This window comes from Episyrphus balteatus, chromosome 2, assembly GCF_945859705.1.
Source record: "Episyrphus balteatus chromosome 2, idEpiBalt1.1, whole genome shotgun sequence".
Taxonomy (NCBI): Eukaryota; Metazoa; Arthropoda; class Insecta; order Diptera; family Syrphidae; genus Episyrphus; species Episyrphus balteatus.
Window position 1 is genome coordinate 18,715,957 of NC_079135.1, and position 27,757 is coordinate 18,743,713.

The 27,757-nt window shown below is 30.7% G+C and overlaps 1 protein-coding gene across 3 annotated transcripts in view; it reads right to left on the minus strand.

The window, feature by feature from the left end:
- Positions 1 to 27,757, minus strand: part of LOC129912549 (tyrosine-protein kinase Abl) — an 86,391-nt gene continuing 58,634 nt past the window's right edge. Inside the window, exons 2-9 of one of the 3 annotated variants that reach the window (XM_055990845.1) lie at positions 19,298 to 19,351; positions 6,684 to 7,622; positions 6,039 to 6,625; positions 5,814 to 5,964; positions 5,625 to 5,745; positions 5,470 to 5,546; positions 1,081 to 3,146; positions 782 to 925 (exon numbers count right to left, since the gene is read on the minus strand). In XM_055990845.1, the coding sequence (XP_055846820.1) occupies positions 905 to 925; positions 1,081 to 3,146; positions 5,470 to 5,546; positions 5,625 to 5,745; positions 5,814 to 5,964; positions 6,039 to 6,625; positions 6,684 to 7,622; positions 19,298 to 19,351 (4,016 nt within the window). In that variant the 3' untranslated portion in view covers positions 782 to 904. Of the gene's footprint in view, positions 3,147 to 5,469; positions 5,547 to 5,624; positions 5,746 to 5,813; positions 5,965 to 6,038; positions 6,626 to 6,683; positions 7,623 to 19,297; positions 19,352 to 27,757 lie in introns of all 3 variants that reach the window. The other 2 variants (XM_055990843.1, XM_055990844.1) reach the window with 2 other exon arrangements.

Consider the following 27,757-nt stretch of genomic DNA (forward strand, 5'->3'; position numbering starts at 1 on the left):
AAAACCGTAACAGGTTATGAAAACCAATCATTTGAAACTTTCGGGGTCCTGCCATTTAAACCATGTGGTGTTAATAGCAATTGGCCAGTTTCAAAGTCCATTCCTCCCAAAAACATTTTTCCAATATCTAATCAAAGCTTGATAAATTGTATTTACTTAGCTAGCCAATCAAAGAACTCTTTAGTTTGAATGAAGTTCACTAAACAAATAAGATCTTCCAAATTTCTAAAGTCCTAATTGGAATAAAATCATTAATTTAATTATAAATTATCATTTTCGAAAAAATGGCAGTGTCTATTAAAAACATTTTGAAATCTTTAGATAAAACAATATCTACATAATATCTAAACGAGCAGATAAAACTTAAATAATAATAATTAATTTATTCATACAAAGTTTGTAATTTAATAAAAAAAAAACTGTTCCAACATATCACAGACAAAACTATGGAACAAAATTAGTAATGTTTTCTGTATTTTTGTTTTATTTTTTTTTTTTCGAAGAGGCAAATCATTTTTTGCCATTTCTCTTTGCTTTTTGTTTCTTCCTAATTAATTTCGTATGCCACAATCTTTTTTTTTTTGAAATATAACATTAAAACAAAATTTATTTTTATATTTAATGTGGGACATTTTGGAAAAAACAAATAAAATAAATACAAGCAAATGCTTTTTTCGCTTACTGACTAGACTCATTAGGTCCATTAAAAATGAAACCCAACTTTTCTTTCGAGATAATCCATTCTTTTTCCAAGAAACAAAATTATCTTCTTTTTTTTTCATTCCCACTTTACCTGTGCAATGCATTTGATATCTGTTTAAGAGACTGTCCCACATCCAGCACTAATTTTTCATTATCCTGAACATTCTTACTACCCGCCGACCGAAGACTTCTCGATTGGGCCTCAACTCTGGTCACAAGTTCTCTAAAATGAAATTTTGAATGCGGTGGCATTGTTTCATTGTCAGCAAACACTACACAATAATTTTGTAAGATATTCAGCTTATCACTAAGTTGAAGCCATTGTGAAGCTGAAATCGAATTCACTGGTAGTTTAAGACTTCCCTCGAGCAGACTTACCAGCTCTAGTATACTTTCACGATTGATTTGTGTGGATGATGATGTGTTGTTGGTTAGTGGAGTCGTCGAATTCGAGTTGGTATTGCCATCGGTATTGATCTTCTGGCCAATTGGTGTGGCATAAATTGTTAGTTTGGTAGGTTTTAATGGAACTGCAGGCTTGCTCTTATTCAGCAACTGATGCTGATCGGCAGCAGAGTCTGGCGGGGTAGGAGTTGTCCCAGTTGTTGTAATAATCTCACTGTTTTCATTATTGGAATGATTCTTCATTGCCAACTTTGGTGAGAGTTGTGTCTGATTCTCAGTTGGAGTGCATTCTTTAGGCTCCCATAATTTCTTCAGACTACTAATACTGCCAGTACTTCGACGTTTGCCATCCTCAGAAGAATCTCCCGAATCAGTGGCAGCTGTAGTTGAAGATTTCAACGAGTGATTGCTATCCTTTTTATTGTTGTCTTGGTCTCCAGAACTATTTAGTACGGAAACTTCGATTTTAATTTCAGTCTTTTTCAGTTCGATCTGTGATTTGGATTTTGGCTTGGTATGTAGCTCATTCGGATTGTTGTCAGAAAAATGTCGATCCGAATTGTCTTTTCTAAAGGAATTATTATAGTTTTTGGTCGTACTATCATCGGAGTTAGTACTGTCGTCTTTTAGGGAATTCTGTTGATGTGGTTGGTTTTCTTTGGCTGCTTCGTTGCCATTGCTGCTACTATTGTTGTTGTCGACTTTGCGAAGTCGTGATTTAAAGTCAATTATTGTATTCGAATCATTTTGTGGTGGGGTTTGCAGTTTTTTAGGCTCAACACGTTTAAGCTGAGCTTTGAATGTGTTTGTGTTGGACGACTCAGTTTGATTTGTCGCTGGCGAATGAGACGCCGACTTTGGTGTGGGATGTTTTTTGTCCAGCTTGGGTAGATTCATACTCTCAGCTAGTTCAGTGACTAGTTGTGACACTGGATCAACTTGTTGGCCACCATTTTCTCGGCCATCGTGGTGGTGGTTATTTTGCATTTTTGCCGGATTAGTTCGTTCTTTGATTTCGGCCATGAGTTTCATTTCGAGTTTTTCCTTCATGCTGTTATCCTGTTGGTGGTGATTTTCTGGGGGACTGCCAAGGGAACTGCATGAATCTGTAGAGGGTTCACGTTTACGTAGACTAACACCGAATCTTGAGCTGGCTTCTTCGACACTGGGAGCGGTATTCGAGACGTCGTTGTTATTGATTGGCGCTGGTGGAGGAATGGGAATCATTGGTGGCGGCGGTGGTGGTGATTCGAATTCTTCAGGTGGTGGAGGCAGATCGATTGGCGGAGGTGGCGGGAAATCTAAGTTAGCTAGACCCGATTGCTGGGCTCGTTTTGGACTATTGCTGGAGCCACGGAATGAGGAGAATGTCATCATAGAGCCATCAGTTGCAGTGCGATGACGCTGTAGCTTATTGAGACTTGCTGATGCATTATTTGCCATTGTGACGCCACTTGAAGAATTACTGCGAATCATTTGCGGTTGGCCACCTTTGAAAGTGGCAACGCTATTAGTTAGATTATTGCTTCGAGCCATTACCCCGTTAGTTCCTATGGCTGGTGGTGGTGGAGGCGGAACATCTGTAATCACACTGGTGTGATTTAACTGCTGAACAACAACACCACTAGAATCTTCTAAGCTATCGAGAAAAGCACCGATACGAGCGACTTTGGGCAATGTTCCATATCGATTTACCACTCGCTTAACATTCATCACCTCCAAAGCACCAACTGTTATTTGATGACTTGATGGTGGTGTTATCACTCCAGCCAAACTATGTAGCTGAGTGTGATCAATTGAGTGTTTGGTATGAATCGGATGTTGTTGTGATCGTTTGCTATTGCGTGTCTCTAAACCACGATTGCCCATGACTGGTGTGGGTCGTTTAAATGAACTATGCTGAACGCTTTTCTGGTGATGTCCAAGGGAATGTTGAATTTTGTTATTGTAATCCATGCTGTCGCCATCGGTGTCACCGTCGGGATTGTCGTTTTCCGAATCACAACGATTAGCCAAGCTGTTAATGTCACGGGTTAAACCTATATATTTGGATTTAAGATAAATAAGAGTTAAAATTGGTTTGAACAGTTTTTGAAATTAAGATATAGAATAAGAAGCATTGCTGTAAGTATTTGTCACACAGATTGTTAGAGGGGATATATAAGTTTAAGTATGTTAGATATTTATGGATTAATGCTCACACCACACATGAATATTAATTTGCAAGTTCGTGCAAGGGATTAAGGGTAAATATGTATGAGGCTGAATTTCGTGGCGCATAAAGTTATATTTGTGTAGACAGTTAATGGTGAATCTTAAATATATTTTGGTAATAGATGGATACAGCATTAATTGTGTTATCTTTAATGCTCTTTTGCATTTTGCCTTGGTTAGAAAGGAATTGGGATCATGAGCACAATATCTCAATTACCCAATGAGAGTTCAAAAGCGCCGCCGCCGGCCGTTTTGATATCATAATCCTACCTTAACCTACCCTTTATTGATTTTATCGAGTTTTATAGAAGGTGGACTATAACTTTTTTGATATGAAGTTAGAAAACTCAACCTAAGATCGCTTCTTCTAGAAGATGCAAAATATAACTCTGAGGAGAAGATTACCTTTATTTTTAAGTAAGTCATAAAGGACTGAACATTGCCTGGTTTATTCACCAGGTCATTAATCATCACCAATATGGCACTGTAAACTGGAATTTTTAATGCAGGTATAGAAGACTATATAGACCTTCCTTTCTCGTTTCTCTACTATTATTTTAGAGTCTAATTAAGAATGTAGAATAACACCATAATATTTTGTTTTCCGTTCAAACTGAGGAAGGATGAAACGAGGTAATTTATCTTTATTGGTGGACAGTATAAGTGCATAGGCTCACTCAATAACTTCCCTCAAATCATTTATGTAGATTTAACAGCCGTTGGGCATACAGAGAGCTGTAAATCCTTCACGGATTCGTATTCCACGCCATCTATCTTTCAGAATTAAAAGTACCTTAACCAGGACTTGGATACATAGTTGAGAGTTGAGTTGAGTTGAGATATTGTCTTTGCCACCTTCCTGAAGCTTACTTTACACGGCCAATATTGGCCAAACTATCAAAAGTCTTCCAATAGCATTGCTCTGCCAATTGTGAATATTCTATCAAATGAAAATTGTCTGTTTAACGGTTGGATGATTTTATCCAAAAAGAAGACAAATCATTGGTTGAAAATCGGCCGACAATTGAAAACAATTTTTTGTCATCCAATTGAAAATTGTCTTATTACACAGTTGGAAGACGTAAGAAAACAAAAAACTCATTGAAAGACAAATTTTTTTTAGGAGGGATTTTTGTGAAATCATTAGATTGTGCAATAAAACATCGAGATCGAGTTATTGTCACTCGTGCCCTGGCCTGATTTATATTTTGCATCATCTTAAAGTTACAGTTGAATTTTGTGCGGAGGTTCGACCATTTGGCTTTGCATTCGTTGACGGAAATCCCAATCAATAGCGTCTTAAAAGTCTAACTGAACTGTATCTTTAAGTAGATTATAATCGTCACAGCTTGCATCCCACCAACACGGCATCGCCTCATTCTCCTGAATGAAATGCAATATTTGTTCATGCGTCCAATACTTTTCGACATTTTTTTTTATTACTTCTTCGTCCCTACTTCGAGACAACTCCTTTATCCTTGTCTATTTATGCATTCATTCTTGTTGTTAAAAAAAAATACTTTTTAAACTTTTCTCAATAGCGGATAAAAAATTATCTGTCAATTAAAAATTGGACGATATTGTTATAAAGAACTTCATCCAATAACCAATTTGCCCACAATCGTCCAATTATTTGAAAATAAGAAAAATTGTGTGTTTAGACGAGTTCCTACGACTGCAAGCAATCTGGCAATCAGAGCATTAAATTTGGTGGATGAGCTCAATAAATGGTTTTGATATTTAATTTTCTGAGTTTGATAGGTTCTTCCGCATGCATTATCAGCTAAAAATTGAGTTATTTGGTCACTCGATCGCCGATTAGAGGATTTCACAAATATACTTTGGATAAGCCTTAATTTTCGTAACTGCTAAGCTTTAAAATGTTGGTTAATTTAATTTTGTTAGTAATACCTCAATTATCTAAAGTTGATCATCAACTAACTAGATAACCATTCGATGCATGTTTTTAAGTTATACAGGTATACAAAACCAAAACCAATACACACACATTCTTTGTTATCATAATAAATGAAATAAAAATGTGGTGAATGAAATGTTGTTTTAATCCCTTACTCAGGTGACAAATACCTCGGAATAGAATATCGATAATAAAACTACTGCAAGAAGATGATTTCTTAATACAACTACCATTCGTATTCAGTTCTTCAACGAAATTCTTCCCATCGTCATCACGGTATGTTGAATCACGGCTAGTTGACAAAAGACTTAAATAAACAGAACAAAAATAGAAAGATTAGATCAAGTTAACACTTCACTTGTTGATTGAATGATCATGAACAAACCTCGTTCTCTTTGGTGGTGCGGGAGCTTGTTTTCCCTGTTTATTGGTGGTTCGTCGCATTTGTACATTTCCCTTGCCTTGGCTGGAGAATGTACTCAGTTTGGTGGAGGTGGAGCCCGTTTCTAAAACAAACAAAAATTAGATTCATTAAATAACTTTGAGTAATGATTCAAGCATAAAGGTATCTTACCTGATAGCGGTGTGCTAGCTTGTTGATCATGGTGACCTCCACTACCTCCGCCACCACCACCGCCCCCCATCTGCGGCTTTTTTCCCATTTGTGGGGTGAGGGTTTGTGAAGCATTTAATTGTTTCTCAACTGCTTCCGTAATCGATGATTCCTATGAAGCAGACACAACCTAAGAATATTAAAAAGAAACACCCAACCGTCCGTCCATCACATCTTCACACTCACCTGAAACATATGCTCCAGAGCATGATGAATACTCTTGAATGTAGGTCGATCTTGTGCATTCCACTGCCAACACTGTCTCATAAGGTCATAAACCTCTGGTGGACATCCCGGTGGTCGTTCCATGCGATAGCCTTTTTCCAATTTATGAAATACATCAGTCAAATCGATTCCCGGATATGGAGACATTCCATAGGTGGCAATTTCCCATAACAACACACCAAATGCCCAAACATCAGACTTGGTACTGAATTTATTATAAGCTAAGCCTTCTGGTGCTGTCCATTTAATTGGAAATTTAGCACCAGCATGTGCTGTATAGGTGTCATCGCGCATCAATCGGGCCAAACCGAAATCGGCCACTTTGACGAGCTTATTATCACCGACCAGACAATTACGTGCCGCTAAATCTCGATGGATGTAGTTGCGCGATTCTAAATAGCTCATACCTGAGGCAATTTGTGTTGCCATATAAAGGAGAGCTACAGCGTCAAGTGTTTCTCGACCGGCTGAACGCAAAAAGTCCAACAAGTTACCATGGCTCATAAATTCTGTGATGATATAAAATGGAGGTTCTCGTGTACACACACCTATAAAGAAGAAGAGATAGTTAGGAATTCAGAGATAGAATAAAGAAATCAAATATACCTATGAGTTGTACAAGATTTGGATGTTTCATTTCCTTCATTATGGCTGCTTCTTCCAGGAAGTCCTTCAAAGCCATTGTATCTTCTTTGAGGGTCTTAACAGCCACTGTATTGCCATAACGCTTCCATATGGCTTCATACACTTCACCATATTGCCCACCACCCAATTTATGCTTCATCACAATGTCTGTGCGACAAATCTCCCATTCGTCCGGCTCTGGACTCAATGGAAATACAGTAGGTTTATTTTGCTTTGGTGCTGGATACAATAACGGTGTAATCAGTCCATGGCCTTCATGTGGTACACTATGATGATGCACCAATTCAGCCAAAGTATTAAATTTAGCCTCAGCTGTGACATAGACTTTGCCATCCGAGTCTTCGGAAATGCGATAGTGATAGACTCGACCTTCGTATCTTAAACTAATACTCCGCTGTCCAGGTGAGCTTTCACTCTCACGCACCAAGAAACTACCATTGATTCCTGAACTGAGAAGATATTCAGCAGCATTTCGAGATATTGGTCCATGATACCATGAATGCTTTTCAAGCGAATTCAATGGTGTCACATAATTCGATGGTACCCAGCCTACATTGCCTGAATCGGAGTGGGCTTCACACCACTCTCCAGACTTATTATATGACAATATTCGGACTTGTTCGCCCTTCTTCAGACTCAATTGATTCTCTCCACCAGCTTGGAAATCATAGAGTGCTACAAATAACTGGGGATCATCCTCTTCGGGACCTGGCGCTAGGAGATTTTCTTTCGATGTCCATCGGTGAGCCGATTCAAAGCCGGATGTCGTTGAACTTGGTCCCTGACTGTGACTTTGTGCATTGTGCAAAGAGCCATCTTGACTCTGTGCGATTAATTCAGCTTCCAATAGACTCGATCCGGGCGGAATGTGAGGCAATGGACGTGATTGCAGGAGGGCTTCTGTGAAATAGAATGAAAAACATTCCGTTTAAGAGCTTATCTTGGAAAAAAAGAGTAATTAATCTTAAAGAATAGAGTTTCAAAGTCGAGAGGGTATATGGAATCTTTTGCAGATTATTTCATATCGTCGGTGAAACCAGAAAAGTGTGTAACTCCATTTTAGCAAATTTTATAGGAGAGCAAAAAAACAAAATCGTTTTGAAAGCATTTGTATGAGTTTTCATTTTCTAATTTGCTAATAAAATAAAAACTATGAACATTAAGGGGATTCTGAGTTTAAGGAACGGTAGATATTAGGTTTGTCTAACAGATGGCATTCAAACCTAATTTTCAGAAAATTTGGAGTTACACACTTTTCTGGTTTCACCGACGATATGTCGATTTGATTCTATACAATGTGGGTAAACTATAATCGTTGGAGAAATTATTATATCGTAACGTAACAATGCGAAACATGGAGGTGAAACGGGTTTTTTTAAGACTTGCAGTTGAGGCGTGTAATTACACTAACATATCTTTTATAATAAATCAAGAAACGTTTAAAATGTTTATTTCTTTTTTCAATGTAGCATTTAATTGTTCTTGGGGAGTGGTTACTGTGACATCTGATTTCTTATCGCAAAACAAGATAAATGCAGTTATGCGTTGGATGTAATAGCAAGTCATGTAAGAGTTGTTGCAATAGTAAAGAAAACTCTTTGTCGGTGGCATTAAACTATTTTGGAGAGAGTTTAGTTCAGTTGGGTTAATTTATTATTATCTAAGCTTGGCATTAATAGCTCAAACGGTCAACAGGTTTCGTGTTGCAGTTTTTTTTTTTTGAAAGTACTTTTTGAATGTGCAAAATAATTAGATAGAATGGTCAAAAAATTGTAAAAATGCTAAATTGTAGCAATACTGTATAACTGAAAATCTGTATGTATTTTAAAATACTGTATAAACAAAATATATGCTGTTTGTCTTTTATCAGATTTTCATCTGTTTCCGAAAATAAAAAATTGTGGAAGCGGTTTGGGTCCAATGAAGATGTGGAAAGAGACATAAATGAATATTTTGGGGATGATTTAAAAAAAAAAAAATCTTGAACTAAACGAAATCAAATACAAATTTGAAAATTGTCATATGAGCTTTGGAATCTATCTAGGATTTATAAATTTTCGCTGATGACATCGCTGTAACTGTGTTAGTTACATCGATATTGTTGGGTAAATGGCGAATGTTTGATCATTCATACGTATAATAGGTATGAACTGTAATTTTTTTTTAAAAGCAAATGATGAAATATCAAAAAATGAAAAAAAAAACAAAAACTTCTTAATGATATAGGGTCATGAAGGGTTAGGAATAAAAATTTGACAAAATTAGGGCATTTTTTTTCCTGATTTGGAGCCAATATAGGGGGCTTCCCCAATTTTTTTTTCCCCCCTAAGGACCACCCTAATGGTTATGGACCAATGAATATCGACAACGAATGTCGAAAACGAATGCTTAATTGTGCAACATGCAAAAAGACTTGTTGATTTTAGGTATAAATGAATTGATAAAAAAAAACGATGTATCCTGTTGTTGAAGGTTAATTTAAAAAAAAAAAAAATTGGAGTAAAAAAAGAGTTTCGGTGCATTTATGGTTTTTATCAAATATAGTGTCAAAATCGATTAATTTTGGTACGTACTCTCAAGGACAAGAGAAATGCTTTAGTGTTATAAGCAAATTGGAGGTATTAAACAAAACGAATATTTCGACGATGGGAAAATAAAAAAAAAAAATTATCATGTAGGTACACATTTTCACCGCCAAACGGGTGCAGATTATTTAAATGAATTCTGAAATTTGTTTTATTTTTTCTAGTATCTCGAAAACGGCACACACGATTTCGATTAACTTGGCATACTTAATATTCACAGCAACTGTAATAAAACTACATTTTTTTTAACTATCTAAAAAACTTACTTAAAAAACATCAGAAAAATGGCATTTTAAATAATTGAGATTTTGTTTTTTTGCATAAACTACATACATAAATGTATAAATGCATGCATTAAAGCATATGCGATTTATATTTTTTATTATATAAGGCCTCAAAACAATTTGTTTAAAATTTGTGGTCATATAATGTGTATTTATATTTCTATCACAATTATGTATATAAAGAACTTTTATTTAAAATAAATAGCTAAATAATACTATTCGTATGTACTTTGATCTACAAGAGCAGGTAAATTGTGACCCAGTCCTCAATTTTTATTAAATATTGTGGTAGTGCAGTCAGTGGGAAACTCAAAACCAAATGTTATTGTACTATAATAGAAGTTGTATCGAATATCAAAAATTAAAGGAGTTCATTCAAAATTTCATAACTATAACGTTATTTCAAACTTGAATTTGTTTTCATAAGTTTCATCGTTCAACGTTTGATAAAAATCTTTGATTTGCATACTTTTATTTAAAACAAAAGCCATTATATAATAAAAAAAAAAAGACGATAAAAAGATAATCTGAATGGATCGAAATTATGATTGCCTTTTGAGCGCCATTATCCCAAAAGTTAAAGAAAAACCCCAAAAACTACATTATAACTCACTGGTGATGTTTATCACTCTTTATCTTAAAATTGATTTAAATCCATAACAAATTTTAAATCAATTTTCTCATCCCATTTGCCTTGATGAATAAATTGAGAATTTCTTATTTTTCATCTTTTATATGTATATTATTGAAAATTTCTAACGCACACTCTACTTCGTCATTCCATCGATCTCGTCTGTTTAAATTTTCCAATATTCCCTTGATACCTTACTCGTACTTTGGCAGAAATTTATAACAGAAATATTTTTGAATTATTTATTGATCAATATTGTTTTATGAAAGCAGCGAATAAATAAAGAAAAAACAAAGTTTATTCTTTCCTTGTTGAATATATTTTTTTTTTTTGTATATCAAGACAAATGGGCACACACCGGAAATTATCTTGATGCCTTTAATATGTTCTTAGGCAATTCAATTGGGTGAAAGAGTAGGTTCATCTTTTATGCCAGTCTCGGGAATTCTTTTCAGTCTTCACTAGTGGCACAGTGGGAAAGAATAAGGAAACAATTTGGAATAAAATTATTAAGACAAGGTAGAAGACATGAATTTTGATTCCAAGTCATGTTATTAGAGAAGAAGACAATTGAATCGCATAAATCGTTCAATTGAATTGAATGAAAATCTTTGAAAATGTACAAAATTCTTGGTAAAAACAAATTCTTGGTCAAGGTTGAGCATAGCCAGAACTCATAGCGAGAAAAATATCTGCTTTAGAGAAGTCAGTACATAGCACGTGTCAGCTCAGATGAAATACTTTTTGATGATGAACTTGAATTTTTTAAAGATTTTCACCTGTTTTGATAATACAAAATCTCCCACTGTCTTTGGTATTGTTTTGCATGAAAATATTGAAAGCGAATACATATACACATATTTTACTAATTGGATATTTCCGGTTAAGTAATTTATAAAAAGAAGTTTTGTATTCTGTTTTTTTTTCTTAAACTTGCAATTGTAATTAATCATTGTCAGGAACAAATCCACAGAGAAAATAATAGTATAGTAATGTTATTCTGATTTATATTTTACCAGCGCAGAAACTTGATAGCTTTTTAATGAATGATTTTCCATATGGGAATCAGACTTTAAGAGAACTTAATCTTTATTCAATATAAACAAAACAAGTGATTTGTTACAGCTTTGTGTGGGGATGACATTTTTGTAACAAAAGATTTTAATAAGATCAAATATTTGAGGGAATAACAATTAAATATATTTAATATTGATTAGTATTATACTTTTTGCCACACGGGGTTCTTTTGACACCAAAGATAAAATTGTCATTTGAAATAATTGATAAATGATAAAAATGTCTGCTAACTTTTATTTTAAGAAGAGAATGGTTATAATTCATGTTGCCTTTATCTTTTGAAGGTTTTAGTTTCTATAGAAGTAACGTTAACCATTAAATGAGGACGTTCAACAATTTTTGCCTTAAAAAAAAAAAACTAACTTTTCTGGAAATAAATATAACCTGGGACTCAAGGGGCTCAAAAAACGAAAAATTAAATATTCAATAATGTTGAACATTTGAATTTAATGATATTTCAAATTTTTTTTTAACCTCCGACCTAAAACTTAGTTGGACCAAATGTAACGTAAAAATAGTGAAACTTATTATAAAAATTATTAAAAATGTTATCAAATTTATTATTGCTTTAAAACAAAACCCAAAGATAGCACAATAAAACCTCTAAAAGTTCTATTGTCTTGGGAAATTTTGTTAAGAGTCTTTAAGATTAGGCACATTGAAATTCTTAATTAACAAGCACTTTAAATCAAATTTAAAAAAAAAAAAAAAATAAAATGATTCTGAGCAGCAAAAAAAAAAAATACAAATTATATTCTATTTCTTCCTAGCATGGAATTTGGATGTTCATGACTTGATTGAATGGAAACAGGACTCATTTTGAAGTAAATTAAATACTTTGCTCCAAATTTAACCAGAATTACCCCACCAAAACCCTAAATTCAAAGTTTTACCAAAAACCAAAGGTTGAAAACCTTTAAAAGACACAATCCTGGATACGCCAATATAGGTATATTTTTCCGAAATATTTTGCTTTTTTTTTTAGATCCAAATCAAATCTCAGTATTTCTTTCAAAAACCCATAAAATATTAACCATTAATATTTTGAAATATCATAAGTTTTGATACCAAAATCTTTGAAAGAAAAAATTATTTTGAACAAAAATTTTATTTTGGTCGATTAAATACCTATGGCTTTTTGAGTTTGCATAAGTTTTGAAAAAAAAAAAAAATAACGGTTATGATATTCAACGTCAAAAGCATCCAAAAACTGCATTTTAGACCTGTTAATATTCAATTATGCATGTATTTCAAAAATGTACAATTTAGACTTCGGAACCGGAATCAAAACACAAAAATCCTATATAAAAGCAGTTCAAAGTCGATTTTCATTGCAGACTAGTGTTATTTGTGGTCTCAAAACTTCTACAGCTTTATACGACCAGGCAAGATCCACTGTACTAAAAATAAACCTATAACGTATACCTTTGTTTTTTATTCAAATTAAATTTTCCAAATCTACTCTTAAGTCTGTTAAGTCATTGCCGACCAATAAGTATAAAAATCAATTACGTTACTTTCCCCTATACTCGTTATATCTATATCTTTTGCCACGTCTTGAACTTCAAAAACACTTATTTTGATTTACAATTTTACCCGCAACCATGCAACAACAACAATAAATTGAGTAAATTGAATAAATTAAATTAAACGATTCATGACACGAACTACGTTATTTTTGAGAGTGTTTCTACACATTTCGGTAAAATACAATTTTTGGAGAGGGTGCTTGCTACTGCTGCTGTAGTAAAGTTTCATAAGAAAGAATGTGGGACCCTTCTTTATGTGTATGTCTAGTCCGGAAGAAGCAGCCACTTCCGTCGATCCTAAGTTTAAAATTTTGAAACTGTTTTTGCATTTTCTTTTGTAGAAAGTAAAAAGAGAGGAAATGTAAATTAGCGCCCTTACCACAAACTGTCAACATGGGTTTTTTTTTTTGTTTCTTTCAAAAAACAACGAAAATAAACTTGACAGACATTTCCTCCGCAATATGATGTACACTCAATATTATTATAGATGCACTATGGTCTTATACAAAAGATTATTTATTTTTAATTAAAATTCGAATCCTTTACTGACTTAAGCAAATATGTACTTTGTATTCAAATTTCAACCGAAAAAGTCTTTTCTTAAGTGCAAAAGTTTTTTCTTCTTCTTTTATTTGAGTTATTTTCGTTTTTTGTTTTATATTTTTTTGACTTTGAATATGGTTTGTCCATTTGTGATATTTCATAAAAAAAAACACATAGCAAAAGTTTCTAAAAGTTAAGTGGTAGAAAAAAGTTCTATGAAATAATTTGGTTTTGTTCATTTACCATAGAACGAAATTTTTGCATTCAAAGTTGAAACCGCTGCTGCTGCTGCTGCTGTTACCCCAAAACCTTTTTATTGGTGTCATGATAAGCTTATTGCTCTAATCGTTTTTGTTGCCTACAACATTTTAATGCGGGTTGCAACGATGGAAACTATTTTTATATTTTTTTGGCATTAAACTGTTGCTTTCAAATTGACAGGGTTGGATTGCGGGTGGCGTTAACCCTGAATTAAATCACTCAATTTTGTAATCTGATAATAAGCTTTAATTTAGAAGTTCGACCATTCCAAAGTCTCGTTTGCAGAGGCAATCTATTTTTTTTTTTTTTGAAATTTGATGAGGGCCCATCATAAAGTTGCTGTCCTAAATTTTTCACGAAAAACTAATAAAACGTAACCAAATTATTCAAAGAAAAAAGAAGGTAACGCGTACGTTATTTTTCGTTACCGTACTTTTCTTGGCTACAATTAATTAGTTTTTCGTGAACCTGCTAGGACATCAACTCTATGATGAGCCCCTTAGACTCCGCAAATTTCAAGAAAATAGCTTGTTTCTTTAGCGAGATAAAATGGATAGCAAGCGGCTTTATGTATTCTGCGTTACTTTGGAATATCCGATTTGTCAAAAACTATACAAATCGAACTTCATCACTAAAACAGTCCCCATTTCCATTTTGTTGGGCATCGACTGCAAAACTGTCCCCTTGTCTGTTTCCAAAATCGCCCTATACTTGTATCACCAAAAACCACCAAAAAGTTTACACTTGGCTAATCCGCCACTTTTTATTTGAGGACAACTTTTACGATGTAACGCTAAAGTTTTTTTTTTTCTTCATTCCTGTATTGTTTTGTATTTTCACTGCAGTGAATTTAAATGAGGATAATGCTTTCCTTTCTTCTGTATCATCTAGATTTTGAACAAAAAAAAAAATAAAACTAAAAACGAATGCTGCTCAAGATAAGCAAATGTCATGTAAAAAAAATCCAGCGGAAAAAATAACTAGAATTTCTAACTAAACACTATTTTGTGTCTTCTACATTTATTCTGTTTCGCTTTGCTTAAACAAGTAGAAAAAAAGAAAGACAAAAAAAAAAAAAAAAAACAACTTAAAAGTCTTTAGAAAACATAAGGATTTGAATTTATTTGTAATCCGGTTCAAGTGCAAGTGAAAACAGAGAGATTTTTGTAATATTCTATTCGTGGTAAGAGATAACCTATTTCTTATGATTATAAGATTTTTTTTTGCAAAAACTAAAAAAGAGAGCAAACGATTTAATTTTTTTGCTTATCTGTTGGGTGCAAAAAACAATGGGGTTTGTTGTAACTAAGCAAGTATTTAGGTTTAAACAAAAAAAAAATGGGGATAATCTAACAGTTTATCAGGGTTTATTTTATATAAATTCAAGGGTGGAGTCGGTTAAAACGATTTGGGATTATTGACAGTCTACTAAGAAAAAAAACTGATCTGCGTTAAAACTTATAACTTTTTGATAACCAAATAATGAACAATTGCGTTTACGGGTTTTTATTTAAAAATCAGTTTAAACAAAGAATTTTTCGTTCTTTTTTTCGAAACAACATAATTAACGGCCATATTATTCACTAGTTTAAAAAATACATCTGGATGTAAATAATGTCAAATGTCAAAAATAAATCCAATTCCATAATATTCACTAGGTACTTAAATTCAATCTTAATTCCAATCTTAAATCCAATTTTTTAAATCCAATCTCGTTAAATCCAAACAAATTTAAACTGCTCTCTGGAGGTCTGTTTAACTTTATAAATCCAGATGTAAAATTAATTTTCACAGTGTTCAGTTGTTTAAATAAGTATTTTGAATAGGAAAAATAAAGATAGATGCAAATTATATTGAATAATCACATAATTTTTTTGAGTGAATAATATGAACAAAAAATTAAATCCTTGGATTTATGTAATTCAGATTTAATGGATTGGATTTAAAATTAACTTTAATCCAAACTTAATCTAGAGTGAATAATATGGCCGTAAGTAAGAAATTTAAAAAATGATTTCTGGCTTTAAGGAATTATTTTATGTAATATTTTGTATTGAAAACTGTCCCTTCTACTTAATCTGTAGAAAATATGATAAAAAAGAATTTAAACAAAGATAGTAAGTTTTTTTTTGTGTTTTGTTATTACATTAGAAAAAAATATATATTTAGCTATCCGCTCCATACGACTCTTTAATCGTTTTCGACTTTAATTCATTGTGTTCAAATTATACACTCATTGAAGTTGAAGTTTTCTGGTAAACCTACTCGTATATAATTTTATATTAATTATGCAATGTCTACACACCTGTTATTTAAAAAATAATAAATATACTTCCAACACCCTATACATAGCAAATACATTTAAGCCATTTGTGTAAAAGTTTATGACTATTGGCCTTTAATTATGTTTTACGAGAGCTCAAGCCATTCAATGAAATTAAAGTGCCAACAAGTTTAATTGAAACTCTTTTTTAACTACGCACACAACGTAGGATTAAGTAAGTAGTGTTAAAAGGGAAATTTTTATTAAAAATTGTTTATTGTTTGTAAATAATTTTTAAGTCTGCAAAATTTATGGGAAAGCACCTTTTTTGTAAAAAAAAAAACCAAAAACAATTTGAAGGACTTTGATAATTTAAAATGTGCACACAAACAACTCAAAAGAGCTTCTATTTGAATACATACAAATAAATTTATGTTGTTTGTGTTATTGTCGAGCAAATATGTTTTTTTTTTTATCATTGACATTTAGTTCAGTTTTTAGTTTTTAGGAGTGCTGACATTAAGGGCCAGTTTGTTCACAGTCGATTATCTTCTAATCAAGGATTATTCCATATATCTTTCTTTTTTTTATACATATGTACATTATTTTCATAAAGGAGTTTTAATTCAGAGTTTGAGGAATCATTTTTTAGTTGATTTCCACAAAATTTTTACAGACATAAAAAAACACACAATTTGCAGTGCTGTTACTCTGAAAGTATAAGCCCCATACAAAATTATGTACATAATATCGAGCCCTTCCCGCCAAATTATCGTAAGCGCCAAATTTAATTTTAATTTTATTTCCAATTAGAAAGGTTCCTGCTAATTTTCGATGCGATAAATCTTTCTCTAGATATTGAGACTTTTGTGTTTTTTAAAATGACGGATAAAAAAATTGTTTTTTTTTTTTTAATTGTGGGACAAAACAATACGCAAATCGAGATTTGTGCACAGAACTAATCCCTCTTCAATACCTGCTGCATCCAAACTTTGCTGACGTCACAACTTTTTTCAGATTTTTCCCCAATGACTGAACTATTCATCCTGTAAGTTTAACATTTTTTTTAGATTTAAGATTGAACAGAACACCCTTAGAACCCTATTAATTTTTATTAAATCTTTTGAATTCTTACTTTCATGATAAATTAATTATGGGCATTTATTTATTATTTATTTATTCGACGCTGATATGAACTCGATGTGTCGGGGCGATAACAAACTTTTTTATAACTTCTGACAGTTCTAAATTGGGAGTCAGGGTAACTCAAAAAATGTTTATATGAGTTAAAAATCGAAAAAATGTGCCAATTAGGTACCATCATCGGTATTTTGTCATAGGTAGATGGCGCTTTGAACAAATTTATCGAAGCAGGATCCCCAAATCTGTTTTTTTACTTGCGATATAGGAAATATATATCAAGTTATGCATTCGTATACAAAAAAAAAAGTTGAGATAACATTTTTTCATGACATTACGATGGTAGAGAATGCCAAAAAAAAAGGTCCCGGAAGTCCGTCTGTCTGTTAGTCTGTCTGTATAAGGAGCTACAGCCTGAACGGATGGACCGATTGACTTCAAACTTGGTATGTAGCATTTTTTGGAGGCTCTCCAGAGGGGTTTTTGGAATTAATTTTTTTGGTCCAAAAATAAGGGTACCTGTCATACAAAAATTTCGGAAAAGTTTAATTTCACGAAAACGGCTCCAACGTTTTTGTTAAAAAAATTCAAATGATAGTTTTTAAAAGAGGTCTATCTTTTGAAGAAAAAAAAATTTTTTGAAAATCAATATTAACGGTACCTGCCATAAGATCGCTTTTTTCAAATCGGATTTTCTGCAAAACTGCTTACTGTATTTCAACGAAATTTTTTAAACAAAAACATTTATATACTTTAAATATAAGCCAAAAATAAAATTTTGAAAAAAATAATTTTTGGATTTTTAAAAAAATTTAAGAAATTTTTTTTTTTTTTTGAAAACTCAAATTTTCGAAAACGGGACATTGAATTTTTTTGAAATTTTGTTTTTAGATGTTGATTAGTGATTTCTACAAAATGGCATACCAATTTTATTTTAAAACTTTTTTTTCAAAAAATTATTTATAAAAAATTAGTTTTTTTTTTAAAACGGCTCTAACGATTTTGAAATTTTTTTTTCTAAAAATGCACCTTAATATATCAAATAAAACTGCGTACTTGCTTTTTTTGGGGCGATTTGATTTCAGATATTGTTTTATTTTTTTGAAAAATGAATTTTATTTTTTTTTTTTAATATACCTACATTTCCTAAGTTTCTATATAAAAAGTCTTAAAAACCTAAGCAACTTGAACTCTAAGAGCAAGTTCGTGCGACCCAGTCGTGCATTTTATTTTTTATCACCATTTCTATAGCTACAATTTTTGGTCAAAGTTTTTATTAATTTTCTATAACTTTTCGCCATTATTTCTCTCTATTCGCTATAAAATATATTTTTTTTTTATTTGAAACTGATACATATCTAACTACATTAGATTATTGCTGATGGAATTTTCATTTCTTCGTGACCAAAAATAAGTTAGATTGAGTTTGATCTGACAAACATTTTAAGGAATTAAATTACAAAATTAAACCTTTTTAATTCTTGAAAAATCTTCACGACATCGTCATAATACCTAAAATTTTTCGGTCACCAGCTTCTTATTGAATTCCCAAAAAATTGGAATTCTTCTATAACAACAATGAAGAAGAGTGTTTGAATTTATTTTTCTTTTTTTTTTTTTTTTGAAGGATTGCAACATGTTTTTTTAATATAAGTAGGTAGGTACTTTGCTTTACAAGTGAAATATTTTTAAGCAGAATGTAAAAGAACTCACCCCTTTTTAAAGTTCAAACTAAGGTTAATATACATTTGATATATTTACTTTATAAGGCATCAAAATAAAGAAAAGCTTACTTGGTTCGAATGTTTTCGAAGTCAAATTGCAATTTTACTGGACATAAAAAAAAAAATAAACTAACTACCAAGTACCGAACAATAACTTATGTGCTTTCACTTAACTACAACACTATACACAAAACTAAGTATATGAAGCGACATAAAATACCCTTAATAATAAAACACACACAAGCTCTCAATTTAAAATTCTAGCTCAAGGAAAAGCATTTTAATCAGCTTATTGTTGTAGGTTGTGTATGGTACATAAATATGTATTTTTGCAAAACACAGTGCAATAAAATATTAAGCTGTAGTACGCAAAATAAAAATTAAATAAAAAAAAAAAAACATTTAGGCAGTGCAGACAAGACAATTATTATTATATAGGTACTTCAAATCTCTACTATTTACTAAAGTATATTTATATACACAGACACAATTTTTTTTTTTTGGATTTGTTTAAAGTTAGTTTTTTTTAGTTGTTTACCTAAATGTAATTGATATTTTCCCGTATCACGTTGTGTACTCCTGATCATCGGACCTAAATCGGAGAAAAAAAAAAAAAAGAAAATTGTTGATGAAAAACTTGTAGACACAAAAAATGTCGAAGCAATTAATTGGTTGTTAGTTTTTTTTATTTTTATGAATATTTTGGTTTTATTTATCTACAATATAAAGGGTGGTTTTTTTTATTTTGGTGACATAATAATTGTCACTGATTCTTGTCAGATGGTAAATGATTTTTTCTCTTTTTTTAAATATTTGACACTAGCTTTATAATTTTGACAATTCACCACAAGATAACTTCTGATTTGTTTCATATTTTTATAGGTCTTAAACCACATAAATTGGTTCAAAAATTAACAGACAGAAGGCGTATCTGTTTGAAGTTATCATTTTTTCCTGAAATAAAATTTCGAAATTAAATGCCAGTCAAGTTTTAAAATATCATTCCATCGAAATTTTCACGCCCTTTTTTCGAACTCAATTTTTTTTCCTGCTAAGAAAAAAACACCCTTTACTATAATCTACAATAGTAGAAAGTCTATATCATACAATGAATATGTACAAATGTATGTATAATATACATTGAATATGCATTATTAGTTTCGAAATGATTTGGCAGATGATTAAAATATCTAATAAGCGGTTAATGTTCTGTATACATACATATATGGTTTGGTTTTGATTTTATATATTCAATCAAAGTTCAATGCGCATAAAAAGGGTTGTGGTAGAGGTGGAACGAATTTTTTTTTTTTTTTTTTTCATTTTTTATTTGCTTTCTGAAAATAACACGACATTATTCATGGTAATGTGGTGATTGTGAAAATCTATTGTTCAAGCAGGATGACGATGATAATGATAACACTATAAAATACAGTCTACATTATTATTCATTCATCCATTGATTTTTATTTTCTTTTATGTTTATGCATCATTTGCGGTTATAATAAAATACTTATAATATGAACAGAAAATGAGACTAGTAAGAGGGAGCTTGGTTGTTTTTTGTTTGTATTGTTAAACTTTAAGAAATTCATAATGTATTTTATTAATTAGAGCATAATTCAGTTGTCAAAATGCTCAATATGCAACGATTACACGTTTAAACAAATATCAACAAAAGTGTAATAGAAGGCAAACATTAAAATCTGTTTTTCTTTTTTTTTTTTTGGTTTTATGTTGAATTGAGATATTAGAAACAAAAATTATAACGTTTGAAAGGTTAAGTACAGCTGTGTTCAAAATAATAGTAGTGCCTGCAACAAAATAACATTTGTTATATTTACGGTGCTTCTATGGTTAAAAATTTAATTTCTTTGATGTCAAAGTTTGTAACGGTCAATTACTAATAAATGTATCGTAATTTTAAAGTGAAAAAGAAGGTGCCAAATCATTTATCAATGATTTTTGGTTGTTCTTTCGAATTTGACCTGTTCAAAATAATAGTAGTTAAAGTTATTTTTTAAGAATTTAAAAGCGGTTTATAACTTAGAATATTTATTTTTGGTGTAAAAGTAAGTACTCATATAATTTGAATAATTTTTCAACAAAAAACGATTTGTTTCGGTTTTAATCTATTTAAAGTTCGAAGAGCAAAACACTGCAGTTCGGATAACGGAAACTTATACGAAAGCTGCTTGAAGAAGGGAAAACCTACTTGGAAATTCAAGTTTATATTAGGATGCTCCCCTACAATGGTAGCCAATGCAATAAAGTCAACGAATAACCCGAAACGCGCGGTAGAAGAAGAAAAAAGACCGCCGTAGATGACAGGAGTAATGTCCAGACGAGCAAAGTTGAGCCTTCTGCATCGTTGTTTCACATCCAGAAGGCTTTAAGCCTGGATTACAGTGCAGTGAAAATTCGGAGGCGAATGTTAAACACTAATTTGTACGCTTGAAGTCCACAAAAAGTTCAGCGAAACATGTTAAAAAGCGTATCCAGTTTGTAAAAGACCACATAAACTGGCCAGCAAAGTAATGGCGTAACATATTGTTTACTGATGAGAGCATATTTGTCCCCTTTGGTGGTACTGGATCTCCAGAATACGTCCGACGTCCACCCAATACGGAATATGTTCCAAAGTATACGACGGAAACAGTTAAACATGGAGGGTCGAAAATTTAAGAATTTAAACATATTTCTTTGTTAACAGCGGAACTTTTCGTGGACTTCAAGCGTACAAATTAGTGTTTAACATTCGCCTCCGAATTTTCACTGCACTGTAATCCAGGCTTAAAGCCTTCTGGATGTGAAACAACGATGCAGAAGGCTCAACTTTGCTCGTCTGGACATTACTCCTGTCATCTACGGCGGTCTTTTTTCTTTTTCTACCGCGCGTTTCGGGTCTTTCGTTGACTTTATTGCATTGGCTACCATAGTAGGGGAGCATCCTAATATAAACTTGAATTTCCAAGTAGGTTTTCCCTTCTTCAAGCAGCTTTCGTATAAGTTTCCGTTATCCGAACTGCAGTGTTTTGCTCTTCGAACTTTAAATAGATTAAAACCGAAACAAATCGTTTTTTGTTGAAAAATTATTCAAATTATATGAGTACTTACTTTTAAACCAAAAATAAATATTCTAAGTTATAAACCGCTTTTAAATTCTTAAAAAATAACTTTAACTACTATTATTTTGAACAGGTCAAATTCGAAAGAACAACCAAAAATCATTGATAAATGATTTGGCACCTTCTTTTTCACTTTAAAATTACGATACATTTATTAGTAATTGACCGTTACAAACTTTGACATCAAAGAAATTAAATTTTTAACCATAGAAGCACCGTAAATATAACAAGTGTTATTTTGTTGCAGGCACTACTATTATTTTGAACACAACTGTATATAGTTCCAGATAAAGTAAACATACGGAATTTCAATTATCCATGTTTACATTGAAATCACTGAACCAATTTAATTTAATGCATATTTCAACCCATGTCATGTTGAGACACATTTATTCTGTGATTACAGCGGATTTTTGTAAATTTTTATATTTGACGATAGGTAGGATTTGCAGACAAAATTTATACTTTATTAAAAAGTTTTATAAAAATTTTACCACTTGGCTAGTCGAATAAAATACAGTGACGTCAAAATAAGCGAGAAAAGTAAAAAAGTACCTTAAGTGGGAAAACCGTTAAATACTGCTTTTAAACGTTGAAATTCTTTCATTTTTGTTTTCATTGAATCCTTGCACATTGTGCCAACGCGACCGTAGCAAACAAACAAAGTTAATTCTTAATGCATTATATATTATAAGTTCACAAAGCACATGAATGAATAATGTCTCTCAAGTTAGCAGAGCAAGGTCAGCAGAACATATGTTTTGTTATTGGATCTTTTAGTGCTTATTAAGTGCTAATTAAGTGCCCCAAAATTAAATTAAGTGCTCCACTACTTTTGGAGAAAATTAATGTTCTGCTAACTTGATTTAAAGTTAGCAGAGCAATTACCCGAAAATGCCCTAAACTGCTCGTAGAAAAATCGGGTTTGGTATAATATTTAGGTGCTAATTAAGTGCTCTACGAATCCCAAAAAAAATTTCCAAAAAAAATTTTTTTTCCAAAAATAATTTTTTTTCTGTTATTTTCGAAAAAAAATTTTTTTTTTTTTTCAAACTCTCTCAAATAATTAAGTGCTTAACTAATATAAGTTAAGTACCCCATTTTCCGAAGAATTTTCCGAGATTTTTCATTAAAAAAAAATATTTTAATTTTTCATACAAATTCGTGTTCTGCTAACTTGAATTTTGATTTTCTCAAAAAATAAATTTTTTTTTGACAAAATTCAAATGGAGTAATTAAGTGCTCGACTAATTTGAATTAAGTACCCCATTTTCCGAAGAATTTTCCGAGATTTTCCATTAAAAAAAAAATATTTTCATTTTCCATACAAATTCATGTTCTGCTAACTTGAATTTTGATTTTTTCAAAAAATTCCACTTTTTTCGACAAAATTCGAATTGAATAATTAAGTGCTCGACTAATTTGAATTAAGTGCTCCATTTTCCGAAGAATTTTCCGAGATTTTTCATTAAAAAAAAATATTTTAATTTTTCATACAAATTCGTGTTCTGCTAACTTGAATTTTGATTTTCTCAAAAAATAATTTTTTTTTTGACAAAATTCAAATGGAGTAATTAAGTGCTCGACTAATTTGAATTAAGTACCCCATTTTCGGAAGAATTTTCCGAGATTTTTCATTAAAAAAAAATATTTGCATTTTCCATACAAATTCGTGTTCTGCTAACTTGAATTTTGATTTTCTCAAAAAATAATTTTTTTTTGACAAAATTCAAATGGAGTAATTAAGTGCTCGACTAATTTGAATTAAGTACCCCATTTTCCGAAGAATTTTCCGAGATTTTTCATTAAAAAAAAATTGTCATTTTCCATACAAATTCGTGTTCTGCTAACTTAAATTTTGATTTTCTCAAAAAATAAATTTTTTTTTGACAAAATTCAAATGGAGTAATTAAGTGCTCGACTAATTTGAATTAAGTACCCCATTTTCGGAAGAATTTTCCGAGATTTTTCATTAAAAAAAAATATTTGCATTTTCCATACAAATTCGTGTTCTGCTAACTTGAATTTTGATTTTCTCAAAAAATAATTTTTTTTTTGACAAAATTCAAATGGAGTAATTAAGTGCTCGACTAATTTGAATTAAGTACCCCATTTTCCGAAGAATTTTCCGAGATTTTTCATTAAAAAAAAAATTGTCATTTTCCATACAAATTCGTGTTCTGCTAACTTAAATTTTGATTTTCTCAAAAAATAAATTTTTTTTTGACAAAATTCAAATGGAGTAATTAAGTGCTCGCCTAATTTGAATTAAGTACCCCATTTTCCGAAGAATTTTCCGAGATTTTCCATTAAAAAAAAAATATTTTAATTTTTCATACAAATTCGTGTTCTGCTAACTTGAATTTTGATTTTCTCAAAAAATAAATTTTTTTTTGACAAAATTCAAATGGAGTAATTAAGTGCTCGACTAATTTGAATTAAGTACCCCATTTTCCGAAGAATTTTCCGAGATTTTCCATTAAAAAAAAAATATTTTCATTTTCCATACAAATTCATGTTCTGCTAACTTGAATTTTGATTTTTTCAAAAAATTCCACTTTTTCGACAAAATTCGAATTGAATAATTAAGTGCTCGACTAATTTGAATTAAGTGCTCCATTTTCCGAAGAATTTTCCGAGATTTTTCATTAAAAAAAAATATTTTAATTTTTCATACAAATTCGTGTTCTGCTAACTTGAATTTTGATTTTCTCAAAAAATAAATTTTTTTTGACAAAATTCAAATGGAGTAATTAAGTGCTCGACTAATTTGAATTAAGTACCCCATTTTCGGAAGAATTTTCCGAGATTTTTCATTAAAAAAAAATATTTGCATTTTCCATACAAATTCGTGTTCTGCTAACTTGAATTTTGATTTTCTCAAAAAATAAATTTTTTTTTGACAAAATTCAAATGGAGTAATTAAGTGCTCGACTAATTTGAATTAAGTACCCCATTTTCCGAAGAATTTTCCGAGATTTTTCATTAAAAAAAAAAATTGTCATTTTCCATACAAATTCGTGTTCTGCTAACTTAAATTTTGATTTTCTCAAAAAATAAATTTTTTTTTGACAAAATTCAAATGGAGTAATTAAGTGCTCGACTAATTTGAATTAAGTACCCCATTTTCGGAAGAATTTTCCGAGATTTTTCATTAAAAAAAAATATTTGCATTTTCCATACAAATTCGTGTTCTGCTAACTTGAATTTTGATTTTCTCAAAAAATAAATTTTTTTTTGACAAAATTCAAATGGAGTAATTAAGTGCTCGACTAATTTGAATTAAGTACCCCATTTTCCGAAGAATTTTCCGAGATTTTTCATTAAAAAAAATATTTGCATTTTCTCAAAAAATAAATTTTTTTTGACAAAATTCAAATGGAATTAAGTGCTCGACTAATTTGAATTAAGTACCCCATTTTCCGAAGAATTTTCCGAGATTTTCCATTAAAAAAAAAATATTTTAATTTTTCATACAAATTCGTGTTCTGCTAACTTAAATTTTGATTTTCTCAAAAAATAAATTTTTTTTTTGACAAAATTCAAATGGAGTAATTAAGTGCTCGACTAATTTGAATTAAGTACCCCATTTTCCGAAGAATTTTCCGAGATTTTCCATTAAAAAAAAAATATTTTAATTTTTCATACAAATTCGTGTTCTGCTAACTTAAATTTTGATTTTCTCAAAAAATAAATTTTTTTTTTGACAAAATTCAAATGGAGTAATTAAGTGCTCGACTAATTTGAATTAAGTACCCCATTTTCCGAAGAATTTTCCGAGATTTTCCATTAAAAAAAAAATATTTTCATTTTCCATACAAATTCATGTTCTGCTAACTTGAATTTTGATTTTTTCAAAAAATTCCACTTTTTTCGACAAAATTCGAATTGAATAATTAAGTGCTCCACTAATTTGAATTAAGTGCTCCATTTTCCGAAGAATTTTCCGAGATTAAAAAAAAAAAAAAAATTGTCATTTTCAATACAAATTCGTGTTCTGCTAACTTAAATTTTGATTTTCTCAAAAAATAAATTTTTTTTTGACAAAATTCAAATGGAGTAATTAAGTGCTCGACTAATTTGAATTAAGTACCCCATTTTCCGAAGAATTTTCCGAGATTTTCCATTAAAAAAAAAATATTTTCATTTTCCATACAAATTCATGTTCTGCTAACTTGAATTTTGATTTTTTCAAAAAATTCCACTTTTTTCGACAAAATTCGAATTAAATAATTAAGTGCTCCACTAATTTGAATTAAGTGCTCCATTTTCCGAAGAATTTTCCGAGATTAAAAAAAAAAAAAATTGTCATTTTCCATACAAATTCGTGTTCTGCTAACTTAAATTTTGATTTTCTCAAAAAATAAATTTTTTTTTTGACAAAATTCAAATGGAGTAATTAAGTGCTCGACTAATTTGAATTAAGTACCCCATTTTCCGAAGAATTTTCCGAGATTTTCCATTAAAAAAAAAATATTTTAATTTTCCATACAAATTCATGTTCTGCTAACTTGAATTTTGATTTTTTCAAAAAATTCCACTTTTTTCGACAAAATTCGAATTGAATAATTAAGTGCTCCACTAATTTGAATTAAGTGCTCCATTTTCCGAAGAATTTTCCGAGATTAAAAAAAAAAAAAAAATTGTCATTTTCCATACAAATTCGTGTTCTGCTAACTTAAATTTTGATTTTCTCAAAAAATAAATTTTTTTTTTGACAAAATTCAAATGGAGTAATTAAGTGCTCGACTAATTTGAATTAAGTACCCCATTTTCCGAAGAATTTTCCGAGATTTTCCATTAAAAAAAAAATATTTTCATTTTCCATACAAATTCATGTTCTGCTAACTTGAATTTTGATTTTTTCAAAAAATTCCACTTTTTTCGACAAAATTCGAATTGAATAATTAAGTGCTCCACTAATTTGAATTAAGTGCTCCATTTTCCGAAGAATTTTCCGAGATTAAAAAAAAAAAAAATTGTCATTTTCCATACAAATTCGTGTTCTGCTAACTTAAATTTTGATTTTCTCAAAAAATAAATTTTTTTTTTGACAAAATTCAAATGGAGTAATTAAGTGCTCGACTAATTTGAATTAAGTACCCCATTTTCCGAAGAATTTTCCGAGATTTTCCATTAAAAAAAAAATATTTTAATTTTTCATACAAATTCGTGTTCTGCTAACTTGAATTTTGATTTTCTCAAAAAATAAATTTTTTTTTGACAAAATTCAAATGGAGTAATTAAGTGCTCGACTAATTTGAATTAAGTACCCCATTTTCCGAAGAATTTTCCGAGATTTTTCAATAAAAAAAAAATATTTTAATTTTTCATACAAATTCGTGTTCTGCTAACTTGAATTTTGATTTTTTCAAAAAATAAATTTTTTTTTGACAAAATTCAAATGGAGTAATTAAGTGCTCGACTAATTTGAATTAAGTACCCCATTTTCGGAAGAATTTTCCGAGATTTTTCATTAAAAAAAAATATTTGCATTTTCCATACAAATTCGTGTTCTGCTAACTTGAATTTTGATTTTCTCAAAAAATAAATTTTTTTTTGACAAAATTCAAATGGAGTAATTAAGTGCTCGACTAAACCCCATTTTCCGAAGAATTTTCCGAGATTTTTCAATAAAAAAAAAATTGTCATTTTCCATACAAATTCGTGTTCTGCTAACTTAAATTTTGATTTTCTCAAAAAATAAATTTTTTTTTGACAAAATTCAAATGGAGTAATTAAGTGCTCGACTAATTTGAATTAAGTACCCCATTTTCCGAAGAATTTTCCGAGATTTTTCATTAAAAAAAAATATTTGCATTTTCCATACAAATTCGTGTTCTGCTAACTTGAATTTTGATTTTCTCAAA